This window comes from Schistocerca nitens, chromosome 7 (assembly GCF_023898315.1).
Source record: "Schistocerca nitens isolate TAMUIC-IGC-003100 chromosome 7, iqSchNite1.1, whole genome shotgun sequence".
Classification (NCBI taxonomy): Eukaryota; Metazoa; Arthropoda; class Insecta; order Orthoptera; family Acrididae; genus Schistocerca; species Schistocerca nitens.
In genome coordinates this window covers 633,457,005-633,474,548 of record NC_064620.1, presented here as the reverse complement: position 1 = coordinate 633,474,548, position 17,544 = coordinate 633,457,005, and the positions used below count along the sequence as shown (strand labels likewise).

General features: G+C 38.3%; 1 protein-coding gene across 1 annotated transcript in view; it reads right to left on the bottom strand.

Annotated features, from left to right (window-relative positions):
• Positions 1-225: 225 nt before the first annotated feature.
• The window catches only part of LOC126194673 (heat shock 70 kDa protein cognate 5), a 96,709-nt gene continuing 79,390 nt past the window's right edge, over positions 226-17,544 (bottom strand). Inside the window, exons 12-14 of the mRNA XM_049932872.1 lie at positions 8,798-8,985; positions 6,707-6,847; positions 226-702 (exon numbers count right to left, since the gene is read on the bottom strand). Of these exons, the coding sequence (XP_049788829.1) occupies positions 607-702; positions 6,707-6,847; positions 8,798-8,985 (425 nt within the window). The 3' untranslated portion in view covers positions 226-606. The remainder of the gene's footprint in view (positions 703-6,706; positions 6,848-8,797; positions 8,986-17,544) is intronic.

The following is a 17,544-nucleotide window of genomic DNA, read 5'->3' as shown; positions in this document are numbered from 1 at the left end:
AAAAAAGAAGGTACAGCTACACTCATTCTCTGGTTAGTTGCTGCTACAGTATCTATCTAGTAAACAAGTAGCTGTCAATCACTTTTTTATTCTGATCCAAATGTAACTAAGATTCAATGTAGGCTAACTGCTGGATATAAATGGGTAACAATTCAGTAACAAAATACCTCTGAAAAAGGAACCAGGAATGAAATGTTAACACATGTTAATAAAAACTGACCAACATAGAAATAAAAAAAATCTTTAATATGTTTACACTGTTACAGGAATAAACAGCTCAACAAAACTTAAGCTCTGTTTAAAACACAACATTACATCTACAGCAGTTGCAAATGTTTCAATGATAGTAACTCGTTAACAAAAATCTCTCTTGACACACACACACACACACACACACACACACACACACAGTTTGTACACATTTTCAGTGACTTCATGAGTGAATATGCGACCATGAAATGTATCTTATGTACACTGTCCATAACGTTCAAAGCACTGGAGTCAGTGGCCCACTGTACACCTACAGCAGTTTATGTACACAGATTCTGCTTCCCAAGCAGAAAGCTGCACTATATTTTGCTAATGCAATGGAATATCGATTTGTTTCTATTCTTCTTTCTTCGCTTTTTTCTCTTCTTCTTCAGGTTTATCTGCACTGCTGCCACTACTTCCAGTACTGGAGGAGTCCCTCTCTGCCGCCATCTGAGGGGAGGTGAGAAGAACAGGTTATAGGATTATTATTATTATTATTATTATTATTACCACCACCAGATGAATTCTCCCAACTTTCACATCCATATATTAGAACTTATAAGCAATTAGTTTCTCTCCAAAGTAGGATGTGTACAAATATGATTTGGTGCATGAACAGAACCGCAAACTCCCCCAGTTTACAACTGGCACTCTTCACATGTTCTGCGAATGCTTCTCAGGTCTCATAACATGTTTATGCGGTACTCATGATTGCTCCATACCTTATGTAGCAACATCTTGTCAATGGTCATCACAGCAGCACTGTTGCATTATCAAAGCTGTTCCAGTGTTCTAGGCAATGGAGAGACAGGAACTTGGTCCTTAATTCACCTCCAAAGGAAAAAATCACAAGGTGTTTTGGGGAGCCAAGAGAACAGAGCCACATCATCTTTAGTACTAAATCAATTCAGTGATGCTGAAGTTTGTCGTTTAGGTGGTGACGAACATTGAATGCTCTGTTGAGGGACTGCCCTGTCTTGCTGGAAGGTGTAATTATTGGAATTGGCAGTCAGTTGTGGAAACAACCACAACTGCAGTACATCAGGTTAAGAGGTACCTATTAATCTTCTCATAGGAGAAACACTGCCCATATACCTTCTCTGTTATATGGTACAGAAAACACTAACCTTTGACAAATCTAATTCGTGCACCTTAATTTTGTGAGGCTTTCCAGGTAAACGGAAGGTTGCTTTGTCACAAACATCAGCTTGGAGGTGAAATGTTCATCCTCAAGTCTTTCCTGCATTGCGATGCAAAATTGGAGGTGCAGGCCATACTCTTCAAGTTTTAATTGCTGTACAAGCTGCAGACCACACTTGCAATGTAACTTCCACCGTTAAATCTTCCCCATAGTTTGCTGCTGTATTCGAAGTTTGTGACTTGCGTATACTGTTGACTGGACTGCATAAAAAGCTTTACTTCATCCTCTACAGAGATGGCATTTGGAAGACTTTCTCAACTGGTATTTTTATATTTACAGGGACAACCAGTGCCCCTAAATTCTTGATACCAACACAGTGCTCTGTTTACATGATGGTTCTAGTCCATGATTCTTTCTGAAAACATGCTACACTGTTGTAAAAAACATCTTGCCTATTCCAACACAAAAACTTTTTGTTTTTTCACAATTTTGTCAATGCCAACTGGTAGACACAATGCGAACTCCATGAGTTTACAGTTTTATTTGTACATCAACCATATTTGTACACGTAACACCTTGGGGAATACAAAACTTTGAAAATGAATGAATCATTAAAATAGTAGGCCTGTACAGTGTGTATTGTCTTAGGATAATTACATAAAGACGAATGTATAACATAATGAGTAGACACATTCAGTGTTATGTTCAGAAATGTGTTTAGAACATAAACTAATCATCCCAACAATCATGGTACAACACTACGTGATCAGCAGAAAAAATTTTGCTGTTCCTATACTGTAATCATTTTAAACAGAGATCTATAGCAATAAGTCATGACATTGAAACATGTGTTTATGGTCCTAATTATATCAATATTTTGCTTTTTCGTGTTACAAAATTCTCTCTCTCAGATCTCAAATTGGTGATCATTCGAACATCTCTCGTGTGGTAAGATGAGCAGTTCGCATGCAAATGGTTCATGTCATTGTTTTTAGGATCAGCAATTTATGTTGTAAGCACATTTTCATACAGTTCTGAGTGTTCAAGGTCACACACTTTCCTTATTAGGAAATTAAAAAAAGGGGGGGGGGGGGAACTGATCACAGCCCATTTGCTGCTGGAACATTTCTTTAACAGGCTGGAATTCTTGTCCATGATACAATTTTTTGGTATGCACCCAGTGCCAATATTTGTAAATATTTACTTAAGACTACACTGATGAGCCAAAACATTATGACCATTGTACACTGCAAGGTTGTATACTGCCTGCTGGCACTGAGGGCAAATTGTGATTACAGTGGGCAGGAGCTCAGAAACTGGCTCACAGATCAATGGAATCATGTCGCCTGGTCGGATGAATCCCGTTTATTGCTAAAACAGGTTGATGGTTGTGTTCAGATATACCACGATTCACGCAAATGGCTGCTCAAAACATTCAGTGCGCCACACACTCAGGCCAGTGGGAGCAGTATTACGTTATGGGGTACATTCACCGGGGCTTCCAAAGCACGTGCAGTAGTAATCTAAGGCACCATGACAGCTGTGGACTCTGAACATTATCAGGGACTACTTGTTGCCCCTCACACTTTATGTCTTCCCCAAAAGAAGTGGCACCTTCCAGCAGGATAACTGTCCATGTTACAAGGCCAAAATCGTGCTGCAATGGTTTGAGGAGCACGATAGTAAACTCACGTTGATTTCTTTACCATGAAATTCATCTTACCTGCATCTGATGAAACCCAACTGGGACACTAGCAGACACCAATGCCCACAAACCAGCTGCCCATAAATTAAAGGAAGTGTGTGATCTGTGCGTAGGTATCTGATGCCACAAATCTCTGGAAACTTACAATGTACTCCTTGAATCCATGGCATGCAGAACCACTGACAAATTGTTTCAGAGATGGACTAACATGCTTTTGTGTATGCAGTCAACAATGTTTTGGCTCATCAGTGTATTTTAACAATACCTACATATGCTGTTTTTTCATACGTATTCCATGCCTTTTGTGGTATGATTTTATTAACCCTTTGAACGGAACATCGGTCTGAGATACCGCCATAGTTGACATTAACAATGCTAACGGCGCTGCATTGTTCGTGAGGGTGGGGAGAAGCCCAGTAATCTTCAGTCGGGTCCCGAACCGCAGCTGGCCAACAACGTATTGTCGGCGCATGCATTGTTTTCAAGTAAGTAGAATTTTTGTTACGTATTGTCGGTCTGTGAGACCGTGTTCCGAAAAAATGCATTCCCCTCCCGGTCTGACAGACCGGGTGTTCCTAAAAGTGTCAAATTTTTGCCGGTCTCCCAGACCGGTGTTCCTAAAAGTATCACGCATTTGTCGGTCTGTATGACCGATGTTCCACTCTTTGAACTCTTCTGTTTTCTGTGTAGCAACATTTCATCTATTTGATTGAAATTTTTGCCACCACACGATGCTTAATACTTTTGTGTTCATAGAAGAACGAGAAAAAAGTGTAACAACTCGTATTTAACGTTTTAATTTTTCCTCTTTCCGTTTTTCACACACATTCTCCAATTTACCGCGCAAACTTATTACAGCGATAGAATTATCCCCATTAAATTTCGTTAAAACTCATTTTTCCCTTTTTCCTTGCAGGTTTACAATGGAAGGTCCGAAATATGTTTCAAATCGGTCGAAAAGAATTGTAGCCCTTGCACGCTCTCAAAATTACCTTGAAGAATCAGACTCGGAAGTGGATTCAGATGAATCATGCATTCCAGATGAGGACCTTACTATCCAAGATCCTCGCAATGAAACAGATAATGACGATGACTCTCCCAATGATGATGATCGCGATGATGAAACTATTCGAGAAATATTTGAAGTCGAAAATACCGCAGTTCGCGAAGAAACTGGAGAGCAACCACAGTCTGACATAACTTCTGGTGGAAGCAGACTAATCACTCCACAGAAGCCTGCTGATGTTGCTAGCTCATCTACGCGTTCTGATGACACTCTAGATGAGAGTCGTCTTCCAGTTTCTTACTACGGAAGAAACAAGTGTTTCACATGGTCATCAACTCCTGTTCGCTCTAAGACGCGAACAGCAGCATCCAATATAATAAAGGTACGGCTATCAAAGATACAAGGGCCTGCTCTTACCGTGGGGAAAAACCCACTCCCAGGTGAAGTGTGGCGCCTTTTGTTTACTGACGACATGATTGAGACGATTGTAAAGCATACTAATGAAAAGTTGGCCAAAATTCGTTCTGTTATTGAACTAAAAGAAAGTGTAGCTTACAGAGACACTACTGTGCAGGAAGTGAACGCTGTGATTGGAGTCACAGTTCTTTGCAGCATATTCAAATCTGCGAGGGAGCCTATGACCTCGCTGTTTTCCACTTCGGTCTTGGGGAGGCCAATTTTTCGATCAATAATAACAGAAAAGCGATTAGGAATATTGCTTAGGGCATTTAGATTCGATGACTCGAGCACGAGGGAACAGAGGGAAAAATATGACCCAGCTGCTGCCATTACAGACATATTTAATAAGTTTATTTGGAACTGCCAACAAATTTATAGCCCTGGAGCGCATTTGACAGTTGATGAAACTTTGGTGCCTTTCAGAGGGAGGGTTAAATTTCGTATATATATGCCGAATAAACCGGCTAAATATGGCATTAAGGTCATGGGTCTGGCAGATGCACACAATGCATATATTTACAATGCCTACATCTACTCCGGCAAAGGCTGTGATGGAGCCACACTTTCTACAGCAGAAAAGAAAAAGAGCATTCCCACGCAGTCTGTAATCCGCCTATCTAAAGGGCTGTATGGCACAAACAGAAATATTAGTTGCGACAATTGGTTTTGTTCTGTGGAACTTGCCCAGGAGCTACTAGCTCACAATTTGACATTAGTTGGGACACTAAAAAGAAACAGACCCCAGATACCAGCAGAATTTCAAGCAAGAAGCGATCGTGAAATTGGGTCCAGCCTTTATGGCTTTACGAAAGAAATGACTCTGCTTTCTTATGTCCCAAAAAGGAATAAGGCAGTCCTACTTCTTTCGTCAATGCATCATTCCAATTACACTGACGTTTCAAATGATAAACCTGAAATCATATCTTTTTATAACGCCACAAAAAGTGGAATAGACACGCTAGATATGAAGTGCAGTGTTTATTCTACTAATCGCAAAACAAGAAGGTGGCCGTTGGCTATTTTTTACCACATGGTGGCCATGGCTGGATCAAACGCAAGTATACTTTATGGACTTTTTGGAGAGAAGAAAACCGTATCACGTTTTGATTTCCTGAAAAGAGTTTCTCTATATTTGGTCTACGATTTCGTAAAATCCCGACTGGCAATCTCCAATCTGCCTCAAGAGCTACAAAGTATTATTTCATCTTTAGAAGAAGAGGCAGCAAAAGAAAAGCAAATCGTTAGCCAACGGAATAAATTTGTTGTTCGAGTTGATGAGTGTCCGACGGACACACTTGGTAAAAGAAAAACCTGTCGATTTTGTCCATATCAAAAAAAGAGGAAAACTGCCTACAAGTGTATTTCTTGCGAAGAACCAACGTGCTTGGAGTGTTCACGAAAAGTGTGCAAGACTTGTGCAATTAAAAATAAAAGTTAAATTTTTTCTTTGCATTACATTTTAGTATTCATTTTCTTTGTGTTGTAACTATAATAATGTAAAAAAAAAGTATTTCTAAAGGAGTAATGTGTAAACAACAAAACACTGCAAATTAAAGTTTTTCCTAGTAATAAACTTGAATTTACTGGTATTTTAACAAATATTATGGTTCAAAAACCTATTATTATGTTTAATTACACCTTAAAGAGAGAGAGAAGCAACGTAGAAGTGCGGAAAAGTCATAAAAATAGAGAAAAATACACTTTAAATGTCCTAGTGGTCTAGCAGACCGATGTTCCATCTTACCGCCGAGTAAAAGATGTTCCGGTTAGAGGGTTAACTGAGGAGTGGCGGCAAATGAAAAGGGGGGGGAGGGGGGCTGAGGGAGGGAGGGCTAAAGTTCACCATTATGGATAAATATAAATATTACATGCTACTGATTTGTCTCCAACACAGAACCCATTATCAGTTGTAACAATGTGACAGAGGAAACTTCTACAGCTTCTCTTCAAGTTTTTATTCTTTTTGGAAGCTTTCGTAACAACCCCACTACAAAATTTAACACCTACCACACAAACTTATTAGAAACTTTCTGAAGCAATGCAATAACTGACTTTAAAGTTCAAAACAATAGGAAGTTTTTATTTGTTCTGTAAGCTCAAACACTTGTACGACACCATCTTTTAAGAAATTTAGTAAATTTACCTTTTTGTATGCCATTTCAAATAATTTTAGTGATGCTTGTTGAAGAGAACCCGCTGCTTTACGTATTTCTTCAGGGTCTGTCTCATCTTTCTTGGCAACTAGTTCACGAACTTTCTGTATCTCTTCCTTCATTTTGTCACACTGAAAAAGAGTTGTTATTAGCATTGTTGTTATTGCCACAGAAAACAACAAAAGAAAATAACACTAGTGAGCCAGATAAATGTACAGTACTCAAAGATAGGGACCTGAAATGTATTTATTTTTGGTGAGATTTGCATGCCTGAAGATGAAACTGATCGCAAAAAATAAAAGAACTGTGATTAGAAATAGCAGTACTAACAAAAAGAGTACATAGTTTTATTCTTTATTAATAATAGATTCTTGAGTGGAATATTTGCTTAAAAAACTTCAAAAGTTTCTTTTTTGAAATAGTCTTTGCTCATTTTCTTCTGTTGGCTCTAAGTTTTCTGTTTAGATGCAGCAGCATTTTTTCACTGGTGAACAGTGTGGTTCTCCGAGTTCAGGTGTGCCTTCTCTCACCCAGTTCGACAACTGCGAAGTCTGCAGATCACTGATTTCAAATCTGCAGCTTAGAAGCCCTATTAACATACTACAGAGAAAGGTTTAGGAAGAAAGTTTCAGAAATGGAGGAAGAAAAATAACAGGTATAAAGAAGAAAGCAAAAATAAACACAGTGAAACAATACTGAAAGGAAAGATGAAGACTTTAAATTAGAACACTGGCTCTAGAGGGGCCCAATGTGGGAAGAAGCAGCAAAAGAAGCCAGAGATTTGTTTCTGCCTTAAGCTAGAAATTTTCATGGAGAACGTTTTCCCTTGCAACAAGAGAGACAATAACTAGCGAACAACTATTCTGTATTTAGCAGTAGCAACCCACTAAAAAAACATGTCTGATATCACAGCATAACATTTTGATGACATTTCTGCAGACTTCTCGGACCTGTGTTGACTCAAATTTGGCTTCCAAATGGAAGAGCACAACTAGGTTGAATACCCAATAACATTTCAAAATCATACACTGGGAAAGCTTAAAATTATACTTCACTTCGTGAAGTTTGCTTATTAAATGTATGTATGTATGTATGTATGTATGTATGTATGTGTGTTCTGCACAGTGAAGGCTCCTCGCAAAATATGTACACAGAATTAATCATACAAATCTGAGCTACAATTTATAACAGCATTTGTTTGATGATCAGTTAATAATAATGTTTTACTTTTATCACAATAAAGAGACACCCATGGTTTTTATTATTTCAAGTATAAAACATTACTAACAAGTAGCCAAGGGACGTTATTCACTACAAGTTACTTACAATTAATTTACCATCACCATCATTATGAATTTGTGATCACAGTTTTCCTATAAACATATGAGACATCTGTAGACTATGTAAAGTTATTTTTATGCCTTGCTTTAGTTATTCGTCTTCCATTATGCCAGAGGACAGTTCATAATGAAATGAATTCAATGCACTGATACGAATGTAAACTGTCCAGGTCAGTTGAACTCGCAATGTAATGAATACGTACTGGCATTTTGAAGTGTGCACCAAACTACGACTTCAGACCAAATTTCCTGCTTATCAAGAGGAGTCGCCTGAACCATTAGGCCACCTGAGCAGACCTCTAATGTCACTGATATTGCCACCTACTATGGTTTCCAAACACTAACTGTTTACTCTAAGGCTATGCGGGAATATCCACATTAGAAGAACAGAGATGATCGAGCGGCGTGGCTTTACCCTGACACTGCAAATGTTTAATGAAGTAAATGAACAGAAATGAAATTATATCAATGCTGTCAGAAATGCTGATTCAACTTTCAAAAATATATCAATCGTTTGTATCAGTGTAAGACATGGTCCTCCACCACCTCTTCTCACCCACTGATGCTTTTCCCACACACTGTTGGACAAATTCTGACAGTAGTGTTCTGGAATAATAAGTGGACCCATCAGTGACAATGAAAGGGAGTCAGGCCTTGAGACATGCTCAGATTATATACATGATCTCTTAGGTATAGAGCACTACAACTAAATTTAAAGAATTTGGTAGAATTTTAGCATACCTCTTCTTTTGGCAATTGGTCCTTAAACTCCTCCATCTTGGACTCAATATCATGAGTGATACTTTCTGCTTGATTAACTGCTTCCACACGGTCTTTCTTTACCTTATCCTGTGCAGCAAATGCTTCAGCATTCCGTATCATATTTTCTATCTCGTCGTTGCTTAAGCCGCCTGATGACTGGATAACAACTGTAAACAAAAATTTTAAATATCAATGAGGTACCTACCAGTACCGTAATTTGCGCACATTTAAAATAAAGATTGCTCGTGTTAGGCGTATTGGTGTGACTGAATTAATGCAAGATCACAAAACTGATTTACGAAGAACAGTACAAAGTATGGAAAGTGCTAGATAAGAAAACTTCCGGCCACAACAGAAAGAGATTGTGGTCTCTCTCTCTCTCTCTCTCTCTCTCTCTCTCTCTCTCTCTCTCTGTGTGTGTGTGTGTGTGTGTGTGTGTGTGTGTGTGTGTGTGTGTGTGTGTGCACTTCAGAAAGACTTTTGTCAAATGGCTCAAATGGCTCTGAGCACTATGGGACTTAACATCTATGGTCATCAGTCCCCTAGAACTTAGAACTACTTAAACCTAACTAACCTAAGGACATACACACATCCACGCCCGAGGCAGGATTCGAACCTGCGACCGTAGCAGTCACGCGGCTCCGGACTGAGCGCCTAGAACCGCTAGACCACCGGGGCCGGCAGACTTTTGTCCAAAAGCTTAAACATGCAGCAGTCTTTTTGTTGACCATGTCTACGAGTGAGTGTCTTCTCTTTATCAGGGGCAGCGGTCTATCCTTGTCATAATATTGTTGTTACCCATCCCAGACTTTCCACCGATTATTAATTCTTTATGGACACTTCTAAAATACAACACTGACAACATGACACATCCACAACAGCCTGCAGGTGCCCCCCCCCCCCCATCATTATTTGCAGACTTTTAGTAGTGAATTTAACGGCATATTCTAGTATTCTGGTCACTGTTGCCTTAAATTTAAGCAGAGTTATCAAAGTGAAGAGTATACTTCTCGAATATGTGGTTTTTGCGCATAAATAGGCTGTATCATGTTTCTTTGGCGATATGTGTTATATTGTGAGAACTGAATTATTATTCAACATAAGCTGCCATAAAAATGAGAAAATCAGGAAACAGTTACATTAATAGTCCTTGTTTGACATGCTAGTTTTTTTTTCTTTTTTTTCTTCATTTACAATTTTCTGTGCAAGTTTTATGAATCAACGTTGAAAGTTTAGTTTCACAGTGCATAGTAAAAACACATATTCATGGCTTTGGCACTAATAGGTTAGTTGCTATGTTCGTAAAAAGAGGTGGTTTACTTTTTCATGTATCAAAATGTTTACTGGATTTTGATTTCATATCCGACATAATTTGAGTAAGTGTGTTTTATTACTGTGATATAGCACCTTAAGTGTGGTACTCAATGTGTTGTAGCTGCTGTATTAAACTGATTACTTTATCCACGAAACTACGTTATTTTATCGTTACTGGTCTATCTTGTCTTATAGGTACCTGCAAATGGGAAAGTAACTGCAAAATAATTTTGGATGTCTTTTAGCAGAAAATCTTATTATAATTATCACTTACAATTCACTTCAAGATTTTGTCATTGTTATCACTTTCACATTTGACAGTAACTATAGGCCAAGATATACCAGTTGCAACAGAAATTTCATGTGTTAAATTATAGTAGTCACCACCACAATGCAGCAGTTCACGCAGGCCTACAGCATCATACTTAAGATACCATAATGCAGTAAGAAAACATGCTTTATGAAATTACTTGCTCTAACATGCCGTGCAAGAAATATAGTGACTCCTTGAATAATTTGAGACACGTTTAGTGATCACAAAGTTCTGTATGAAGCTGTACAGCTGTTAATGAGTGACAGACCTCCACACACGACTGTGTTAGGAAACCTTAAAGGTTGTAATTGGTGGTCAATTTATGCAGATACAATGTTCAGTACAGAAGCTCAGTTTGATTGGCAAGAGCTGGACAATAGCTGTGTCGAACTTAAATCAAGTAGTGACAATCGTAAAATCAGCTTTTTTAAACACTCTGAAGTGCAAATATAAATACATCCAGTTTTTTTAAGTTCAAACTGTTAAAGATGCAAACTTTTCCCATACCAATTGTTACTTGTTGGAACAGCTGGTTTGAAGCTATGTTTTATTTGAAAAATTACTTTCATGGCATTGTCAGTTTTTTCCAGTTGCCAGATATGAAAGACACTTGCAATAGAGGTGTGAATTTCATTAAAAAATTGACAAACGCGAAAAATATTCACACACACATGGTGTTTGTCAAGGATCATGCCAAGCTGCTTGTGGATCTGCTAACATTACTCAAAGGTTCAAAATATCCCAAATGTCACATGCTGTATCCTAAATTAAACAAAGAGGAATTAAAAAGGCTGCAGATATATGTCAAGGACAATATTCTGATTTAACAAAAAATTTGCTGCAAACTTTAACTGCTTTGGAGCAAGCTGCTTGTAAAGATCCTATTTTTTTTTAAGGCAGCCAATGCTGCAGAAATTAAGCTTGCAGCACTCTGAAGCAGGGATCCTAATTATAAAGAATTTGAGGCTTTGGCATGGGTATTTTATCCACAAAATGTCATTCTGAATAGTGCTGAAGAACTTCAAATTGAAAGACTTCAGAGTTTCCAAAAGTAGCAACAGAACACACAGCGTCTAGTGGGAATGCGTGTTTCAAAAAACTTGTTGAGAAGGAGCTCAAGGAACACAATAGAGTTGATGTTATTAAAGGTTTTAGGGTCATGAGAACAGAAAGCGAATATAAAATGTTTGCCAAATATTGTTTGGATTTTTTGTGGACACCCACAAACAATGTTGACAGAGAGAGAATTCCACCTCGCTATAATACAATTTTAACTGATAAGAGATGTAATCTAAACGAAAGTAGTGCAGAAATTTATACTCTCCTTTCTTCTGAGGAATAGAATTTGCTGTAACCATAATGGAATTACTGCTGAAATTTGTACTCTCTGAGCAATAACAACACATATTTTGAAAAGTCTGTTGTAAAATACCTGTTTTCTTTCATTCCTCAAGCACATTGACTGTGCAATAGCATTAAATGAAACAGTTGCCAAGAATAGGATGTAACATTGAGAAAAGAGATTATTTTATCGGTCTAATTGTTGCCAAAAAATAGATGCTAATCTGGCTAAAAATAAATCCTAATTACATCAAAAATAGATGCTACAGATTCCGGTCCCTTATTATTAGCAATACACATACACTGAAATCTATGACGGTTCAACCGGCCTACAATCAATCGTACTATGCTATCAATAACAATAGCAAAGGCAGTAGTGCTTATGCTCCATCTCATTTGAAGTCTAGCAACAGCAAATCCCGTATAATATCTATCCAACTCACACAAGGAGCAGCATTATTAATACTACAGTTAGAAAGTTGCTTGTCAACCTATTACTTCTTTTGACACTATCCTTCCCTGGATAGCATTTGCAGGGAAGTGTTGAAGGGAAAGGAAGAGGGAGAAAAAGGACTAGTGACATTTAGGAAATGGGGAGAGGGAAACATTGCCCAGAACGCAGGGTCAGGAGAGTTTACATGGGTGGGATGATAGGGAAGTGATTATTTTTGTTACTAAATAAATGTAACCAACATAAATTGCACTTTTTTATAACAGTATAACTATTGCTGATATTACAACCTGTCTTTCTCCTCAGTTTTATTTGTTTTACTTTTGGCATTTGGCCATTGCCATACAGCCATCCATCATATTTGCAAACTACCTTTATTGTTATTCTACTATACATTTCATGAATTGATAGTTACAAAAATATTACGAGTATGACTAAATGATTGATACATGTTACCACTATCAACTACTCAAAGTTACACACCACAATAATAAAAGAAATAAAACAATATACAAAAATCCGTATGTCTAGATAGTGAAGTCACACATATATAAGTGGGTGAACACCACATTTAAAACCCTACACTCTTTTTTGGTCGACAAAAACACAGCAGCGGATGTTGAAAGTGGAATCTTTGCGTTAACCAATGTGATCATAAAGGATTTTTGCTGTGTCTTGTATCTGGTACACAAGAACAGTAGAAGATTCAAGTCTCCTTCGCACTCCCAGAACAGGTGGGTTGGGAATGTGTCATGATTTAAGCGCAGGCATGTAATGGTTATGAATCCTCTGCTCTTTTCTAATCAATAAACCAAGAGGACACAGTTATTTTAGGCTGCAGCTGGCCACATTTTACAGCTTTTGATATCTTTGCCGAATCTTGTAGTTTCTATCAGTCGTGTATCACTTTTTCATTGATTAACCTCAGCATACCTTGACAAGGAAGTCTCTCACTTAGAATTTCACTTACGTTCATTGCTTGCCTCGCTAAGCTGTCTAATACTGCATTATGAAAGATGGCACTGTGCTCTGGAATCCACAAGGATTTTGTTAGTATTCTGCTTGTTTGTTTGTAATGAATTCTGTAATAATGTTATAATTATAGGTGACATGGTCAATTTTTTTTTTAGGCTCTTTAGTTCATTCAGGGTATCTGCTAATACCGTCTTACTGCTTCATCTGCAAGACATCATGTACTTTACTGCTGCCCTTAACTGTAGTGGGTTCTGCATAATAAGATTGTTGCCTCCAAGGGTAGAGAATAAAAGACTTGATAATTTTCTGCAGGGTTGTATACTGCACATCCTGTTTTATTGGCTATCAATGGTCCTGGATCCATCGGTGTAAATCTTCCTTCAATTCAAGAAAACCATATTGAGCAAACTGGGTTGATTTCAGTCTTCAAATTTGGAGAATTTTATACTGTGCAATGTTATAAAAGATCAGAACATTTTCTTCTCAGTACCTGAATGGGGCTAGAAATTCTGGTAAGAATCATGTTTTTGTAGTTTCTTTTCATACAAGGTTCACCGCTCAAGGGATTTAATAGTCGACTGGTTTCTTTTCTTTTCAGATCAATAGTTAAGTTTTTCGGTGTCTGACCAATATTTCATTATGCCATTTATTAAAGGGTGTCCTGTCTGCGAGACTCACTTCAGAATGAATTTATTCACAAATTTTCCCACTTCCAGTATTCAGTGACTGTTCCCTTGACTCAACAAGGAGAGCTTTGGTAGGTGTGGAAAAACATACCTCCAGCAGGTATTTGAATACATACTTGAAGTTTGTATAGTTTTGATATTGAATTTCCTGCCCCCCATCAAGATAAAAATATGTATCCACACTCCAAGACCGATCTCACAGAGTCCTATACACGTTGAGCAGGATTTTTATTATGCAATGGAGGACAGTACAATAGCCTTTCACTAAAAATTGTTCATTCGGCTGGAGCCGCGTTCGAGATAATGCTGCAGTTGCTATGCAGAACAGCTGTAACCTTCTGATTAAGTTTACTTTACTTGAAATAATGGAACAATGTTCAACCCTGTAACTTGATATCAGGTCATCAATTTATGATTTTATTAACAGCTGTGTATTTTCTTCAGTTTATTTGTTCCATCCAATGAAGTACTACATTGTAGAGTTTTTCATCCAGAGTATCACTGAAACCAAACCATGTTCACTCTGTGGTTCTAAAGCCAGAGAATGTGTGTTATCTGGGATCGCATTTCCGTAACTTCCTCTTGGGTCTATTAATAAGTGGTGTGGATAATTATAGCCTCAGTGATTCTTTTGTTTGCTCAATGTAAGTATTTCCTGGCAGCAATTCTGCTCTATCAATGGGTGGATTAGCAGTTTGTTGACATGTCATACCTATTATGTTGTACGATTCTGAGGGCCTCTACACTCCCTTTTGTTTTGAGTCCATTCTTGCTGGAGAAAAGGGGGGGGGGGGGGGGGTTGTCCCAATTCCTTTGTAAATTTTATAAGTCCAAATGGCTGAAATTGAGGTACATCAATATTTGCAAGCAGAGGGAAAGACTGAACAGTCTGAGAATAGGTTGCATTGCGTAATTAATTCTTAATCACTTTAAAGCACCAGTTGTCTTGACCTGCTATTTCATTAACTCTTTTCCTAAATAGGAAGATACTACATTTTTTCTTCGTATCTTCATGTCCATCACAGCAATGTACGCAATATATACTGGCATTGCGGTGCTGTTCTCTTTTATATTTACTGCAATACTGACAGCTATGATATTGACTTCAACATTGCCAAGCTGTGTGCCCACAACAAACACTGGAAACATCGATTCACTGCTGTTACATGTGGAGTAACTTCACAGAATATGCTATGAATATACACATACCATGGAAGGATTTGAGTAAAAAGTGAGACTACCGGCCTGCAAATTTATAACACAACATATTAAATTCTGAGTGTCAAGTTTCATCTTTCGCTTTACTCTGATGACATGAACATTGGAAGTTCACAACGTTCCATAGAGACACCTTGAATTACTCCAGGTTTCAACACCATATGGTTAGGAACATTTGACTCAAAATTTAGCTCAGATATCATTTCTGACTGTACTAAGTAATATGCAGTTGCTGGGGATTTAGCTTCAATTTTTAAACTGTTTCTGCCTGCTTGTGAGATACTAACACAGTGGCCACAGATCCTTAGCATGTGACTGAATAATTTTTCCTATCCTTCTTGTGTCAGTTTTCTAGCTTTATAAATAAATTATGTACAGACCATTATCTATGGGCTTGCATAAGTTTCATGGAAGTTTTTCTGGTGGTGGTATTGCTACATTTCAATGTGTTGGCAATGGTTCCTGATCTACGTGCACCTTATTTTCTATTGTATGTTCACAAATATCATCATTGTTACTGCTACTGGGAGTTGCCAGTGGAGCAATCTGTTGTATCAGATCTAAAGCTTGTTTTCTGCCATGAACTTTAATGTCCTTGTTACTGACCGTTTCACTGCAGGATTACTTATTTCATTGTTCAAACAATGCATCAACACTTACTACCAGATCACTACCATTATTGTTACAATTGGAAATAATATTCCTTCCCTCAACATACACCCTACTGCCGATGTCAGTAATGCTAAGTGTGAAGCTGGTTGTTAATCTACTGCCTCTGCAAGTGCTACTCAATGATTCTTATGTAATAATACAACAATATGAATGTGTTAATGTCTGTTTCTGTCAGCTAACAACACTAACCAATAATCACAGTTCAGGATTAATGGAGAATCACTTCACGAAAATCAATTTGTAGTTAACATGACGAGAATTAATTTTTAGTTAACATGTGACAGTTAGCTTGACTTGACTCCTTTGGCCCCTATGGGGGCATAGGGCATCCAGGAGAACTCGCCATCCGTCTCTGTCTTTGGCCATTTGCCTCAATTCTGCCCAGGTCTTGCCAACTCTTTTTGCTTCCACTTCCACTGTCCTCTTCCATGTGCCCCTTGGTCTTCCTCTCTTCCATGTTCCGTGGGGATTCCATTCCAATGCTTTTTTCTCGATGGCTCCATCTGGTTTTCTCAAGGTGTGCCCCAACCAGCCCCACTTTCTCTCTCGTATCTGGTCTTCTATAGGTATCTGGTTTGTTATTCGCCAGAGCTCCTCATTACATATTTTTTCTGGACACCAGATATTCATGATGCGTCGAAGACATCTATTTATGAAGCTTTGTAACTGGGTTGTTATCTTTTTATCCATTTTCCAGCTTTCACTGGCATACAGAAGGACTGCCTTCACATTTGTATTAAAAATACAGATTTTTGTTTTGTATGTGATATTTCTATTTTTCTATATTGGATACAATTGTATGAAGGCAGCATTTGCCTTTTTAATGCGGTTTTTCATGTCATCTCCAGCTCCACCGTCTTCCGCCACTATACTACCCAGATACAGGAATGAGTTGACAGTCTCCACTCGCTGCTCACCTATTAACAGGGGCACCTCCATGTTACCTGAATTTACTCTCATTTCCTTTGTTTTGCCTGTATTTATCTTGAGGCCAGCAGTCTCTGCTGCTTCTTTCAGCAAGTTTAATTTAGCTTGCATATGAGTCAGCCTTGGAGCTAATAAAACTATGTCTGCAAAATCCAAATCCTCCAGACGTCCGTGGATCCCCCACTGGATTCCTCGTCTCCTGCCTGCTGTGACTCTTCTCATAACAGAGTCTAGAATGAGTAGAAAAAGTGTTGGTGACAAAATGCAACCCTGCCGGACTCCAGTTGTTACTTTTATGGGCTGTCATATTTCCCTTGTGGAGTATGCAGCATTCATAGCCATCATATAGATCTTTTATGATGTTTAAGATCTTCTGTGGTATGCCATACTTCCGCAACACCTGCCAGAGCACTTTGTTTCACGGAATCGAAGGCCTTTTGAAAATCAATGAATGCCAGGTATATGGTTGCTTGGAATTCTTTGCTTTACTCTAAGATGATCCTAAGAGTGTTGATAAGATCAACACAGCTGCGTTGTGCCCTAAAACCGGCCTGTTCTTTACGCAGTCGCTTTTCAAGGGATTCTTTAATTCTGTTTAAAATAATTGTGGTGAGGACCTTACTGGGCACTGACAATGTAATACCACGCCAGTTGTTACAGTCTGACAAATTTCCCTTTTTTGGGGCTTTACCACCAAGCCATTTTTCCACTCCTTTGGAGATTTCTCTTCAAGCCAAATATGCTTCAGCAAAGGATGGAGCATTTTAACAGTACTTACAATATTGGCTTTTAAGAGCTCCGGTGCTATGGGCAATCCTAATTTCGTCCA